This window comes from Plectropomus leopardus, chromosome 7, assembly GCF_026936395.1.
Source record: "Plectropomus leopardus strain MGB_pleo_1.0 chromosome 7, ASM2693639v1, whole genome shotgun sequence".
Lineage (NCBI taxonomy): Eukaryota > Metazoa > Chordata > Actinopteri > Perciformes > Serranidae > Plectropomus > Plectropomus leopardus.
In genome coordinates, this window is record NC_142182.1 from 27,879,098 (window position 1) to 27,895,482 (window position 16,385).

At 41.5% G+C, this 16,385-nt stretch overlaps 1 protein-coding gene across 3 annotated transcripts in view; it reads left to right on the forward strand.

The window, feature by feature from the left end:
- LOC121950377 (A disintegrin and metalloproteinase with thrombospondin motifs 20) overlaps nt 1-16,385 on the forward strand; it is a 156,281-nt gene that overhangs the window by 104,450 nt on the left and 35,446 nt on the right. For all 3 annotated transcript variants that reach the window (XM_088080363.1, XM_042496359.2, XM_088080364.1), the window contains 10 exons: nt 3,206-3,301; nt 5,872-6,038; nt 7,008-7,137; nt 7,886-8,012; nt 8,107-8,317; nt 9,372-9,536; nt 9,775-9,945; nt 10,880-10,999; nt 12,675-12,782; nt 15,689-15,853. In XM_088080363.1, coding sequence (XP_087936489.1) covers nt 3,206-3,301; nt 5,872-6,038; nt 7,008-7,137; nt 7,886-8,012; nt 8,107-8,317; nt 9,372-9,536; nt 9,775-9,945; nt 10,880-10,999; nt 12,675-12,782; nt 15,689-15,853 — 1,460 coding nt within the window. The remainder of the gene's footprint in view (nt 1-3,205; nt 3,302-5,871; nt 6,039-7,007; nt 7,138-7,885; nt 8,013-8,106; nt 8,318-9,371; nt 9,537-9,774; nt 9,946-10,879; nt 11,000-12,674; nt 12,783-15,688; nt 15,854-16,385) is intronic.

The following is a 16,385-nucleotide window of genomic DNA, read 5'->3' on the forward strand; positions in this document are numbered from 1 at the left end:
GAAACCCTAAATTTTTTTTCAAGGAACTGCTTTATTCAGTGGTTTTTTTTACCTGTTTAAATCACAGTTCACAGTTTGTTTTTTGGGAGGAAGAGACCTCTGTGGATAATACGGCTCCCATTAAAAATCTCCTGAACAGTGAAGACTGAAGGAATCCTAACTAGGAGTTTATGCTTGGCACATGGGAGCAGTTTCAGCTGACTGCAATCTGCTATCCTCACTGCTAGATGCCACTGAAGCCTACTCACTGCTCCTTTAAGGGTGTTTAAATGTGTTAATGGCATTTTTATGGACCTAAGTCCTGTCAATTCATATTTCTTAAAATTAAATTCTGTGGCATCCTATAGCTCACCTGGCAGAGCAGGCGCCCTGTGTACAAAGGCTATGTCCTTGCCACAGCGGCTGCGGTTTCAATTCCACCCCCAACCCTTTCCTGCATGTCATCCCCTCTCTTTAGCCCCTTTCACTCAAGTGCTATATGCATAAAAAGCTCCCGAAAAAAACACTTTATAAAAGAAAAAGTCTGCAGCTGTGCAAAGCTTGCATGTTGCTTTTTTGTATTATAACATAAAAACCTGACACATGGGTGTTTTATTACATCTCTTTCCATGTATTGAGATTGTAAAATTTCAAGTTAGTTGAGACATAAAGCTGTAATAATAATAATGATAATAATAATACATTTTATTTATAGAGCGCTTTTTAAGAAACATAAAAAGATACACGCTCATTGAACTTCATAACATAAATGACACATTAAAGGCAGTTTTGAACAGGTGGGTTTTGATGAGTGATTTAAACTAGGAAAGGTCGCTACAGTTATGGATGTGTTTAGGGAGAGAGTTTCAAAGGGTGGGCGCGGATGGAGAAAGCTCTGTTGCCCGAGGTTCGCTGCTTGTTGCTGGTTGTTGGAGACAGGAGGTTGGCATCAGAGGAGCAGAGGTTGCAGGGAGGAGTGTGGCGAATAAGCAGGTTAGTGAGGTAAGAGGGGGGCCTGTACCCGAGATTTACAAGTGGACAAGATACAGATGTACATTTTCTATATTTTGTTTACTTGAAAGCAATGAAGGCACAAAATGAAAACAAGCAAAACAAACTTGGAAGTTACATGTCTCCTGTTTGAGAGTGGAAAAATAATCCAATCATAGTAACTACAAACCGCGCAGATGTTTGTCATCAGCTCGGTCAGTATCGTCTGACAGCTCACATCAGGGTGAGCTTGTGATGCCTTCTAATTTTCCTCCACAAGCTATTAATACATCATCTTCTCTCTTGCTAGTAGCAGAGGGAAGGATGTTTGAGGTAAACCCCAGTGGTCCCAAAGTTCAGTACGGTTATGTTTTTTTTTCCCCCGGGGTGGTGTGTTTACTGTTCATCTCTGGGTCACTCTGTGGTGGCGGAGGATTGTGTGTGTGGTCAGTTGCTAAGCTGGGGGGATCTTGGAGGCCTCTGATGGCTTGTGGATAGCATTTTCCCTCAGAGGGGGGCTTGTTAGCGGTTTCTGAAGTTCATATGCCCCTGTTTTTTTATGAGCTTATCCTGTCCTTAGTGTTTAGAGAGGGAATTTGACATGGCACACAGTAACGGTAAATTGTTTGTATGTTTTAGTGTTGTGGTGAAAAAGTATTCTTGTTTAGGAATTTGCAGCGGAAGCTTCCTGTACAGTTTGAAAAAACATGGAAATATTTTTCAGTCATGGTTGACATGTGATGGCGTGTGTGTGTGTGTGTGTGTGTGTGTGTGTGTGTGTGTGTGTGTGTGTGTGTGTGTGTGTGTGTGTGTGTGTGTGTAAAAACATCTACATGCCTGATGAGAGGAAGATATGTAAACCAAGTGCTGCCCCCGAGTGGCTCAAGGTGTCAGGCTAACCATCAGATCACACCTTTCCTGTCATTCCATTCAGTTTTTTATATTTTTTATTTGGAAGGCCAGATGGCATGTGACCAAACAAATGTCAGTTCAAGTTTTCAAGCGTCATGTTGAAAGAAAACTGATCAAATTTTAACAGTCTCCAACTGGATGTTATAGCCATTATTAGCCATTATTTCACCTGTGGCATTCTCTCTGAACTTCCAGTGATTTAACAGGACTTACCAAGTAGGTACAACAGTAGTCCACTACTGGGAATGTCTGTGTGTCAGTCCCTGACCCCTGCCGTCTACACGTCATAGATGTAATAATACTGTATTCAAAGAAATACTTCAGCTCAAAATACTGAACCCCAAACTGCTCCTGTGTGTGTGTGTGTGTGTGTGTGTGTGTGTGTGTGTGCGTGCGTGCGTGCGTATGTAAATGTTTGTCTGATGAGCAGGATACACCTTGCATGGTTGCCTCAGCCAGCAGTGTAAGGATGTGTGTGTAAATAAGTCAATGTTGGCAATGTTGTAAAGCATTTTTAGTTGTCATAAGACTGGAAAAGTGTTAGGCAGTCTATGCAGTCCACAATTTCCCATTCATACTGATACGATAACTTTGCATGAGTACAAAAATGTTACTTTTTTTGATCAACTTTGTATTAACCCTAACCCTAACCAGTAAAAAAAACAAAAAAGTAATGGCAAAAAATCCTTTAAATCCAAAACTATATGATCAAAGAATAAGTAAAAAAAAGAGTCCAAATTTAAGCAAGCATTCACTGTTAGCTAATATTATTCAATACTTGCTGCTATGGATAAATTTCTCTTGGCACTGAAAAAGTTTAGGTTTCATACCAAGCTCTTGCTCCATTTTTTTAATTGTTTGCTTTTTTCATTTCCTGTCCTCTGTCCAATCTCCATCCCTGCATTTCTGTGTCTTTCTTGTCTTTCACGTACTCTCTCTCCCTCACACTCACTGGTTTTGTATGTTAGTTTATCATTGGACAACAGGCCCGGTGTAGTAATTACAGGCCAAAGGTAGGTCCAGGGAATAATTACATATCATTTCACGGTTGGGCCTCTGAGACTAAAACAAGGCCTCCTGCAGGTTATTTGAGAGGACTAGACCTTTTTTTTTTGGTATTTTTCCAAGTGTGACATTTAAATCCCCAGTGGTTTGAACCGGACTTCCCCTGACTGGGATTTGGTGAAGCATAGTGAAGCTATTATGAAAATCAAGGTGGGACCACTCACTGCTGTTATTGTGGCTACTTTGTTCCCTTTTGGGACTTCTTCAAAATTGTGTAACTTCATGCTCTCTCTGTTTGTCTGTCCGTCATTTCCTTCAGGTTACAACACAGTGGTGCGGATCCCAGCTGGTGCCACCAACATTGATATCAAACAGGTCAGCTACTCTGGAAAGCCAGAGGACGACAACTACCTCGGTGAGTGCGCTGTGTGTGTGTGTGTGTGTGTGTGTGTGTGTGTGTGTGTGTGTGTGTGTGAGTGTGAGTTCAATAATGTGGTTTTAAAGCAACACTGTATAAAATTACAGGTTTTCTGTAGAGAATCAATCCAGAGGAAGCAGTCCAACCTAATAAGATGTATACATTACAGCCCTTCAGTTCTCATCTCATAGGTCAATGCTATTATCCCCTAACATGACCATAAACCACCCAGAGTTGGTGACCCAGAGCTGGAGAGGCAGGCTGAGGAGACATGGGCCAAACTGTTGTCAAACTGTTTTCATAAAGGAAAGGAAATGTCATTTGTACTGAGTGTATATGGAGGAAACGTGGAGGGGCGTTGGTCCATCTGGTCATGGCAAAGAGGGGTTGGTTGGGAAAGCAAATGGAGTGTCAGCCCCTGAGAAAGATAAATGAGGCAGCAATAGGTGCTAATTAGAGGCATGTGGAGCCCAGGCCGCATGAAAGTGGATATAGGGGTATAGGGTTAGATGGACCCACCGGGCTCAGAGTGTGTGTGTGGGTTTCTTTGTGTGTGTGTGTGTGTGCTTGCACATGAGAGAGGGGGACAGACAGGGAGAGGAAAAAAAAACAGAAAAGGAGTTTTGCCTATGTTGTAAGGGCGGGCGCCCATTTTCAGATGGTTCAAGTCGGGTTCAAGATGTTTTAAGTCAAATTGTCAGAAAACACATCTGGCAGGGTCTCGCTGCCATGCTGCTGTGAAAAGCCTGACTCCCGCTGTTACTGAGCACCACAACCACACACTGAGCAAGTGGTGGTGTCCAACGTGGTTGGTATTTGCAACGCCCTGTCAATTTTGTAACTCTGGTTGATGCAGTATGTACTATTTTTGTTGGACTTGAATGCTGTGGACACCATTAGAGAGCCGTTCTGTCTAAATTTTTCCTTTGCTAAATTTTATTCATTTATTTATTTGTATCTCTATTGTATGTGTTACTCCGATTTTGTCTCTATTTTATGGCTTTGTTTTATCTTTTAAAGTGGAGCACTTTTAGTAGGCTGCTGCAGAAAGCTGCTTTGGATAAATTTTTATTCTTACTTAATTCTTACTTACAGTGCTGTGGTGCAAAGCATCTCTTACACTCACTTTGTGTGCAATGCAAGTATTTGATGACAAGGCCAACACGTCATTTTGTGAAAGTGAAGTGCCCACTAGGCTGCATGCAATATTTCATACCTCCATACCTTCCTGAAATGTCATTGGTGAATACGGTATATGGTGGTGTAAGTGTTAGGCGCTGACTTTACCAAGTCAGATGTAAAAAAAAAAGCATGCTGTTATTCCCTACATTGCTTGCTGTGGGCTGTTTATAGTCCTGAACCTTATTTTTCCATCACTAGGTCTTTAAGTCCAGCTGCCTGTTCCACCAGTAGAGACCAGAGGCATGCTGTGCACTGCATACATAAAGTTTAACAGAAAGAGGAGCACCTGTATTTATGATGTTGTTGAAAAACATACCTTTAGGATTTCTAAATGTCCTGGTATACCGTAATACAGTGATACTGCCCAAGCCTAGTGCCTACTCTCAGGTTCCCTCAGGTTAATGTGTTAATGCTGTCAGCACTGTTGCTGTTATTAGCACAGTTCATGCCAATAGCTCCATTAGCTGCTAGCTTGTGCTCAGCCACCACCATGTGCAGGCAACTATGAATTCTTGATACACTCTGAATAATTTATAGAGCTCCTTAAAGGTGTACATTTTCTGAGAAAAGGCTTTAGGAGAAACATCTCAGCAACAGGCATATGAAAACTTTAAGATTTCATACACGTTCATGTGCACTCCATGTTTGTGATGGTGTCTGCACATTTTCTAAGGCATTTTTTGTTTTCCCATTTCTGCAAAACATCAGTGATGATAACCAGAGTCAGTAGATTGTTGTGAAAACCCCACAGACCCCACAGTGGTCTTTGGATTAAACATGACTAGCTGGCATCCAATAATGTGCAGACTGAAATGTAAACAAAAGTGTATCTTGAGACTTCAATCACATACATTATTGCGGCATGCACTCGCCGATTGTAATTAACTGCATGTTTGCTGGAATCATTGTGTTCGAAGCAGAGAGAGAGGTGGTCGGTATGAACATTTTGGGTTTATTTTCAAGTTTGCCAACTGTCTATCAATGTGTTCCTGTGTGTAATTTGTGTGTGTTTGTTTATGTAGTTGTTTATAATTGCAGTCAGTGGAGATCCTTTGTTTGCATTGCAATGTCAGTCATTAAGAAGAGTCACGCAGTCTAACTCTCTCTCGTCTCTCTCCAAATAACTGCAACTTAGTGCCACCAGTGTTTCAACATACCTCATCTGCAACAATGGCTTTGCAGAACAATAGGTTGGAGACTCAAAGACTGTTTGTTTAACATATAGCCTGAATTGATGAATGCCAAATCTTTAAACATTCTCAAAACCTCAATTCTGCAAGAGCAAAAACTAATTTTAGGAAACCAAACATTCCTTCACTTACATTGAATTCTTTTACATTTGGAATTCTGAGTTGTTAAGGATTTGTTTCCGTTTCTTATTTCAGCATTATCTGACAGCCAGTCCAACTCCCTCCTGAATGGGAACTTTGTGGTGGCCATGTTCAAAAGGGAAATCACCTTCAAGGGAACCATCATTGACTACAGTGGCTCGGACACAAAAGTGGAGCGCATCAACTGCACTGACCGCATCGAGGAGGAGCTCATTCTGCAGGTATAAAGAGGAGGCTTTCTCTTCTTTATTAGTTAAATTTTGGCTCCTTTAGTCTTGATCCTTCCATCCCTCCCTGTAAAAGTTTGCTGTCTCCCCACCTTTTGACATACTGTGTTAGATCTCTGACTTAAAGGAACAGTGTGAATGATTGAGGGGAATTTAGTGGTATCCTGTGGCGAGGATTGCAAATCGCAACCAGTTACACTTTTCACGGTTAGAGTTCCTTCAGTGGTCATTGTTCAGGAGGTTTTTACAAAGAGCTGAATCATCCACGGAGGTCTCTTCCTCTCCAACAAAACAGACCTGCTGATTAAAAACCCATTGAAAAATAATTGAATAAAGCGGTTTTATGTTATAGTGTTTCTCTGTTGCTGGTTGGCATGTTGGAGACGGGCTGTTAACTCAGCACCTGCTAATGTGTGCTCACCTTTTTTATCTGACAACTCAAGATGTAGTCATTCAGAATGATTTTACAATGCGCTGAATAATGTACAAAGGTCTATTCCTCTCCAAAACAAACAGACCCATTGATTTAAACCTATAAAAACACTGAATAAAGCAGTTTCACCTAAAATAAATCTGTGTTTTTCCAATGCTCTCAGCACTAAGGGGCTGCTCACTACGGTGGCCAACATGAAAAAAGCGAATGATCCTAGCTGGCCAGTATTTTGTTTGTCTGACCAGGGCTACTGTAGAAACTTAGCGGTGCAACAAGGTAATCTCTGTGGACGTAGACCTGCTCCCTGTGTCGCTATAAACGGCTCATTCTAAAGTAGCAAAAACACAATGATTCCTATCTTCAGGTGATTATACATTAAAGAAAACATGCTCATTATATTTAATTCAATTTCCGCTAGTATATCCCCCTAAACACACAGGACCGATAAATGGTCATATCTCTGTGTGGATAAAATTAGAAAAGCACTCTAAAGTCTTTTGACCTTGCCTTTCCCACCATTGTTTCCACAGGTCTTGTGTGTGGGAAACCTCTACAACCCAGATGTCCGTTACTCCTTTAACATACCCATCGAGGAACACAGGGAGCAGTTTGTGTGGGATCCCTCGGGCTCCTGGCTCGAGTGCAACCACATCTGTCAGGGTAAGACCTCAGCTTGGCTTCTAAATCTCCACACATGAAGAATATGATCACCTCTTTTTGGCTTTAGCGAATCTTAAAAAGCTTTACAGTTGTACTTTAAGAATCTGTAGTTGTTTAACAGATTGCAATATTTGAGCCTCGTTAGAGCCTCGTGTTGAGGCACACATGAATTTTACTGCTGCGCTTGATGTGAACTATAAAAATGTATTACCAAAAATGTGTTAAAAAGTGTGAAATTTATATGAACCATAATGTGTCTTAGAGCTCTTATTGCGTGAAATCGTATTACATGGACATGGATCTAAGTGTCAGGGCACATTAGGATTAGTATTTCTCTTGCATCACTTACACTCACCTCTGGATTTAAAAACATACTCACTCATCCCCTCGTTCCATAAATCCCCCTCCTGGCAACCCCAATATGACCCTGGCCAATCACATCACCCGACACCTTCCCCTTCGCCTGGCCCTTAACTCGACTAAGCCCCTTAAGTTTCCCTTTTAGAAGCAAGCTAGTCAGGCTCCCAGTGGGTCAGAGGGCACAGTGGGATCCAGTAAAGAGATGTATTTGTGGGGTCTGAGGCCAACATGGACCCCTGAGGCTGTATGATGAAGGACTGGATGTCAGAAAGCTGGTCAAACTTGTTAAGGTTGAAGAAATGTGATATTTTGGCAAGCGAACTGTCTGCCAGATGTTATCTAATGTGAACCCTGCTTTTCCCCCCCGTCTCTGTGTACATGTGTGCAGGTGAGCGAAGACGGAAGGCGGTATGCGTGCGCAAGAGCGATCACCTTGAGGTATCGGACCAACGCTGTGAGCATTTACCTCGTCCTGTTGCTGTTGCTGAGCCCTGCAACACTGACTGTGAAGTCAGGTACGCATTAAAGCATAAACACACACACAAGAAACAAATGCCTACAGAGCGCACACAGCCAGTTTTTTTTTTACCTATTCCTCCTCTCTCACAGGTGGCATGTCGCTGGAAAGAGTGAATGTTCTGCTAAATGTGGCCTAGGCTACCGCAGCCTGGATGTTCAGTGCATGAAGTACAGCCTGATAAAGAGACAGAGTGAGAGGATGGAGGCCAGCGCCTGTGGAGACACTGCTAAACCTCAGACCAGAGAGCCCTGCCATGGAGACTGTCTGCTGAAGAGCTGGCAGTACAGCGCTTGGTCACAGGTAACTAGAGGAAATTAATTACATAAACAAGCTAAACAGACTGAATACAAATGGAAAGGAAACAATTACGGAAATACTTACAAATAATTTCTATTTTATTTCTCATTTATACATTTCTAATAATGTTTATACTGCATATTTTGTGCATTAATTTTTGTTTCAGTGCAGATATCATTTGTATTGTACCCTCAGTATATCATTGTTGTACAGAAACAAATCTAAATGATTTTGAAGGATATTTTTGATTTGCACTTTTATTTTATCAACATTGTCATTTCAACATTGGATAGGAATGCATGATTAAAGCTAGGGTATTAGTATCTGTGGAAATGGCAAAACAAAAATCAGGATTTGAAAATACATCCTCCTGCAGCACTCCCCACCCTGTCCTAAGCTCCTCCCACCCAGATAAAGACAGAAGACGTGTCCCCACTTCCCCCCTCTAAGCTTAAATGAAGCCAAAATATCCAGGATACGGCCTCGCCATCTTATGCTGGTGATGTCATTCAGAGCCAGAATCTGCACAATAGGGATCTCCATGTTAGTGAAGTTCCTGCTTAAACACCCATCTGACCAATTGCAAGCAGCGTCTTTGATCACGAGCGCATGGATTGGCTCACACAGATGTCAATTATGGTGGAAAATCCCCTTTTTGTAGAATTAGTCTTCCTGTCTGGTTTCCTTTTTGTATTTATTTTGCATTGTAGGCTGTTGCTGCCAATATGAGTTTAGCAACTTACACCTTATGATTCTCAGCTAATGAATCAAGCTTTCACATGAGTGACATGTGCAGGCAGTAGTAGTAAAACCCAATCTCTGAATTGATCTATGATTAGGCAAAGTCTCCTGTCACCGCCTAGATTTTTTGTCTGAAAACAAAGCCAAGTAGGGGTGCGGAAGTCAAGTGTTTTCTCAGTCCACTTGAATTACAATATGCAAAAAGTTTATTGTGGGATTAAGCTCAGTGACGTCCAGATAAAACTGCCTTTTACTAACAAACTAACTCACGAACTAACTAACTTTAAGTGGGCTGTTTAATGCATTTTGCAAACAGTGCTCCAAGACATGTGGACGAGGGAGCCGCAGCAGAGACTCTTACTGTATGAACAACCTGGGTAGACGGCTGGTGGACCGGGAGTGCAATGAATACCAGAGGGTTGTCACTGAAACCTGTAACGAGCAGCCATGTCCAAAATGGACTGTCAGCGAGTGGAGCGAGGTAGGAACCTCTCACACACAAATGCACACACACATACACACGATGACTTTTACATAAGCAGCGAGAAGGTTTGAATAAACGTTTTTTAACTGTGAAGTCAGGGGTGTAAGATATAATACAGGGGATGGACCACATCTAGTTTAAGTTGCTGTGAAACAGTATTTAAAGGCACCCTTTCATGTTTTCACTTTGTCTATACCTTCTCTGCTATCATCACACACCCACCTCCCTCACCCAGTGCCTGGTGACTTGTGGGAAGGGCATGAGGCACAGACAAGTGTCCTGCAGCATGGGATCTGGCGAGGAAAAGCTGAGCGAGCACTTCTGCGACCCATCCAGCAAACCTGCTGCCGTGGGGAGCTGCGAGCTGCCTGAATGTGCATCCTGGCAGGTTGGCGTCTGGGGAGCGGTGAGTTCTGCAGCCACAAACACACACCCAGATTAGACATAGACACACCGGGGTGAGGTGACTTGATGCTGTGTTTGACTGAGGAAATGGGTTTCACGTGTGGCTTGCTGTGTAGGTGTTTGACTCGTATCCATTACTCTATGTGTGTTTGTGTGTGTGTCGTCACAGAGAGAGAATGTAGTGTGTAGCAGTGTCGGTGTATATTTCAAGTTTGTGTGTGAGAGTGCAATCTGATATACCGACAAGTTACGCAGGAGTGTGCTCCGACTCCAGCTGCCATTTCCTCCATGGTGCTTTCACTTTGCCCTCATATCCTGTCAGACTAAACCTGACCCACAGTGTGCACACACACTCACACACACATGCACACACATACACACCTACCTCTGCATTCCGATTTCGAAGTTTCCAAGTGTTTCTGTGTAGATTTAGCCCCGTTAGGTTAGCACAAATTGAATAAAACATGCATGAATGGATGTCTTTGGCCATTCACAGTCTGGTTTATACATTTGGATTTAATGCCCTCCCACACGTGTTTGTATGAAGTCAGATGGTGGTATTTACAGAGCTGGAATATATTGGCTCGTTAATGCCTGAGTAATCATAATTTGCTGCTCAAATAAACGTATCCTGTGGCACTTCCTCTGCTCTCATGTTGTACCTGAACACAATCGGATCGCCTCCTATGTGAGTTAAGAATTGGGTAAAGGGTCGAGTTGAGACTGTGGATGTGTATGTGGGTGCATGTGTCCACATGAGTGCGTGCATGCCTGTCAGAGTGCTACCCAGGCTCTGCTTAACTGAATCCTGACAGAGGTCCAAGATATCAACCTTGACGTACTTTGATCGAGTTTGAGATAGCATTGCAGCTGACTCGTCTTCTCTTTTCTTCTTTTAATGTGTGTGTATGTATGTGTGTGATTTTGTCTTTCAGTGTGCGGCTACCTGTGGCCATGGCTACCAGATGAGAGCTGTTAGGTGTGTGTCGGGGAACTACGGTGACACGGTAGACGACAGAGAGTGCAATGCTGCAGCGAGGCCCAGAGACAGTCAGGTACATACAAACAGTTGATAACTGCTTATATACTGTCTAAACTGCTCAAATAACCAAAAGTTTAACATTTAAGGTTCACTTTAATTTGTCTCAGACTTTGCGACTTTCTCTTGGACTAAAAGAGCAAAATATAATGCAAGGCATTAAACAGCATGATTAAATTTAAATGTAATGTGCATCATCTGAGGTCAGGACGAAGACAAGAAACAGGGTTTAGTAAGTTGGTTTTAGAGAAATTCCACTGCTCAGATTTTTACAAAGTGTATCTAAATTAAAGGTTATTACCCTAATATAATGTGTCCAATAAGATTGAAATCACGGTTTACAATAATGAGGATCATCCTGTAACCAGACATGCCAAATTGGATCCTTGTTGAGCTGAGGGATGTAGCATGTGTGGTTGATTTTACTTCTAAATCAATCATACAAGATAGTACCACTTCTAACTTAAAACAGCGTTAAGTGATTTTTTTGGCTACTTTTGGGGCAGTGGTTAACACCAGGTAAAGACAGCATTGGTCTGTATCATTTAAGCCATCCAGCCAACACAGAGCAACATAAGCATTCATTTGAAGTCATGTCTCTGGTCACAACAACAGATCAATGCTAATAAATTTTGCTGTGAATCTGAAATTCACTTTCTGTTTAGCTCTGTTTTAGGCTCTCAGTTAGTCATGAGGGAAATGTCTTGCACTTAAGATGCACTGCTACAAAGAACTTTACTATTCTCACCAGCTAGTTGCAGACTTTATCTCTCTGTGCAGTGAGCATCCAGTAGGTTTATCAGAACTTTTTAAGTAAAAACAGCTTCCTGTTGCAGCTGAAGGGTGATGAGAGCTGTAAAGACTGAACCAAACAGTAAAGCTGAGGGCTGGAAAACCAAAACAGTGGGATGTTAAAATGCTTCATAGAGCTAAGCAAGAACTACAGTGAGGTGATAATTTTCAATGGGTCCATCACTGTGAGTGACAACTTTCACATTACACATAGTCATTTGATCCATTGTGAACATAAAAATATTGATTAGTGCAGCTTTAAAACTCACTGACATCATTTCTGTAGTGAGATTTTAGCCTGACAACATTCACTGAGGGATGAGAGAGCCCGACAGCTCCAGGACAAATTAGGTGGCTGAAGGATGAGAAAGAGGAGCAGAGCCAACTTGTTGCCCCTCGCTTCCCATTCATTTTGAGCAATGATTTAAACCACGTGCGATCAAAAATCAAGCATGATTCAGCAACTTACATGCATGCAGTTATTTCAGTGTTTAAGCAAAGGATACAGTAAGTCTTTTCAATCATCTGTTGATTGGTTAAATGCAAATCCACTAAAACGCAAAGTATTCACTCTTTGACAATGCTCCGAAATCAAGCATGTTTTTTTTTCATATAATTGAAGTTGTGAGCTAGTTAACATCAGCACCTTCTCTTAACATTTGTTGATCTGCTCTGACCCAAAGTTCAAATCAGTGTCAAGGCGGACACAGACCATAAGGCTGCAGCACTCTCTCAGCTGAGTGGTTTAAATGTATTGCATAAGAGCTCTGAGACACTGATGGACACACCAATGGAGGCAGAGTTGAACTGATGACCTTTCAGTCTCCAGATAGGAGACTGAAAGGTCATTCCTCACAATAATGACTTGTTTTACTGATTTATATATGTTTGTTTTGTAGGACTGTGAAATGCCGGCGTGTGCCTGGGCCTCTCCGGTGCAAAGCACACCTCGTCCTGACAACTCGGCTCAGCTCCTGACTCAGTGGAGATATGGCTCCTGGACTGCGGTAAGGAAACAAAATGGGTTTATTGGGTCTACTGGAGCACATTATACTTCGTGGGTTTACCTAATGCAGTCCAAAGAATATACAAAAGTGATTCAGTTGTTGCTAAATGGTAAACAAATGTGTGTAGCTTGAGGGAAATGATTTGCTGGGCTCTGGAATTAGACTTACCTGTGTCAAAGAATGAAAAATGATAATGCTGATGAAATAGTTTTTGTACATGCATGTTTTTGTGTGTTTAGCTGAAGAAAACCACACTCCAGTAATGATGGGTCTCCTGCATGGGTGTTTGCAAACATTAGGTTGACATGTTAAACTTTATTGTATACCCCAACATTCCTTCAGACAGTACATAATGTACAGGACTATGATCCTCTTTGGCATTGTCTCTTTTACCCCCTGCTGCATCCACATGCTCACACAAACATACGGACACACACACAGGCTCCACTGTCTGAGTTGAGAGGCCCCTCTGTCTCTCTGATAGTTTGCATTGTTACTCGTCACAAATGAAAACCAGATTTCATCTAAACACGAGTCTACGGTTTCTAAGATTGAACCCCGTCTGTCAATCTGAAAGCCGGTGTGAGCTCACATGTCAAAGAGTCCAGCGCCAGTGTGGTCCTGCGGACACACCAGCATTAAACACACACCACATGCACACATACACACACATGCATTCCCCCGAGCAGCGGAACTGCCATCCTCTCTAGAGAGTCATTGATATGAGAAGGATATTAACGTGCCTGTTTGAGCTGGAGCCATTTGATTGCATTAGGTATTCATCCCCTTAGAAATATTTACTGCGATGTCCCGCAGAGATGGCAGTGGTACAGATATAAAGTGCAAGCAGGTGAAAGTTGATCAGGGAGTCATTTGAGGACACCAGCAACAGTAGAGAAAAAAAAACATAAATACCTTTATTTGTGACAGCAGGTAAAGAATTCACAAAAGTGTTATCAATTACAATCAAAGAAATGTCTGTTATTTTTTCCAACATGAACACATGACAGGAAGGATTACTGAGCTGCAAAACATTCTCCGCCACAAACAAGCAAAATGTTCAGTATAGACTGTTTTGGTGTAAGTTGCTGAGTGTCGGACATACCGGCCAGAGCGACATCTGCTTTCTCTCTACTGTAATAAAACTAGGTGGTACTCAGCTTGTACTGTTTAAAAAAACTGAAAAGTTTTCTAGAAATCATGACCCAGTTACTCAAGTAAAATCCACAGACTTTGTTGTGAGCAGTTTCTTTTTTTTTTATCACTTCTAATTTTATTTAGTTTTCAAAATGAAACAAGAATACACAGTAACATATAAAGTTACAAATGTTGACTGGCTTGTAATACAATTAATTTGATGAAAGGGAAAAAAGGAGAGAAAGAAAAACAAACAAAAATAATAAAAATAAAAAATAAAACACAGAACTAGTGAGAGAATGATAATAATAATTTAAAAATAAAAAAGTACATTTCCAATAGCTTTCTTAAACATACAATGTTAACACACGATTTGGGCCATTATCCTTATACTTTCTCTAAGTAGAGTCTCCACTTCTGCCATCTCTTTACAAACAAATCTTCCCTCAAATCTAGCACAAAAGTCAATCTTTCCATAGTCCCTATTTCCTGTATAATATCAAGCCATTGGTTCTTCTTTGGAGGTTCAGGTTTTACTTCTCGTTATGGCTTTGTGAGCTGCTGTAAGGAGTAGCTTAAATAAGTATCGGTCGTTCTTTGATGTTACTGGGGAAATATGACAAAAGTACAAGACAGTATGATTTCAGCACAAATTGCTGAATTGCCTTTACATTCCATAATACTTTCAAAAAACCTGGAGATTACTTTGATTTATTTATTATTTGGCTTATATGCATCCATTATGTTTTGAGCAGTTTCATTTAGGAACTATTTTCTTTTCACTGAACTACAGTTGCCAACCATATCACAGCGCAGAAGAAAGCATGCATCTGTTGCTAGCTCACCTAGCACCACTGTGCTAGCTAAAGTTACAACCCAGCTGAGGAGGACGCCATTGTTGATAACATCTTGTGCTGCCACGAGCAGCATACTGGGTCAAACGGCTGGCGGGTGTAATTTGGTTGACCAGAAATATTTCCTTCATGGAACGTCTCACAACATGTTCTGTGGATTATCTTTATTGTTATGGTTATTATCTGGAAAGAGACATAGCTGTTGAGTTTTCCAAATGTATTTTTTTGGTGCATTGAGCAGCACAAACTGAGTGCCATCTTGTTTCATTACATTGGAGAGAAGAAAGGCATCTTTTGTCTCTAAAACCCAGCAGCTAACACCAAAACAATCCAGACTAATATGTATGCATTACTCATTTGGGGGTGAACTGTCCCATTAAACAAGTATTACTATTTGTCAGCTCTAGCAAAAAAAAATGAAAAGAAAATACAACTTTCATAAATTGTGTTTTTTTGTGGAAATCCTCTGATTGAAAAGAAACTGATGAATCAAATCATAAGGAATTTTTTAGACTCATTTTATAACCTTTCATAAGAAACAAGGGGCCATCTAGGAACTTCAAATTGCACATAATTGCAGCTTACCAATGCCAATTTCTGCTATACAATGACTGGGTAATTATATGTTTATTACAGGTATCATGGACCCATAGATACGTGATATATATTGTATACAGTATATAGTATGCTCTCATTACCATTGTGGGTGGCAAGTTTGTATGGCACAGCTTACATGGCACTTGAAACCAGTCAATTTTGTGGCTCGTTTTCTAAACAGGGGCACTCTACCTCATGACCATTTTGAGCCAGGAAAAGTAGAATGCACCTAATGGCATCACTTTAAAACCACATGATACAAACATTTTCAAAGACAAATATTTATCGCAGCTCTGCTTGTATCTGCCTGCCCTCCAGTGCTCGGTGTCCTGTGGCAAGGGGAAGCGGGCGCGTTATGTCAGCTGCAGAGATGCCCAGGGAGGAGTGGCCGACGAGTCACACTGTGCCCACTTGCCCCGGCCTCCCGAGTCCTCCGCCTGCTTCAGTCCCTGTGGCCAATGGCGGGCCGGGGAGTGGTCTCCTGTGAGTAAAACATCCAACACTGTGTCCAATCAATGCAGATGTTTTCCATTCCAAAGACTTTCAGTAATCACTTAGTTTGTTTTTTCCACAATGTTAAAATCACCCTGGAACCAAATGGGCATTTGGTACTGCTGTGATCTTGGACAGTGAAGTATTGATTTGTGAATGTCAGCATGGCGCGAGAGCCAAAAGCCTTTATGATGTCACTAAAACACCAGCGGTGGGATTGTTTAACTGGCAGTTAAGGAGCCAGGGATGATTATCAGACACTGTCATGATCTTTTCATCATGCAAAATGAAGTCCTTTTAAATATGATATCCCAAAAGAAATTTCTCTAAGGACAAAGTCTTAAGTTGCTTAAATTCATGTCATATTAGGTTGATTTTTAATCCCATTGTATTCACAGCGACAGATTAACAGAGCTTCACATGACAGGCTTAACATCATGAAGCAAAACATGGAAGCAATCAATGCACACAACAGTCCTGAATCCTTGGGCTGATTTAGAAGCTGGAAAACTCTCCTAGAAAA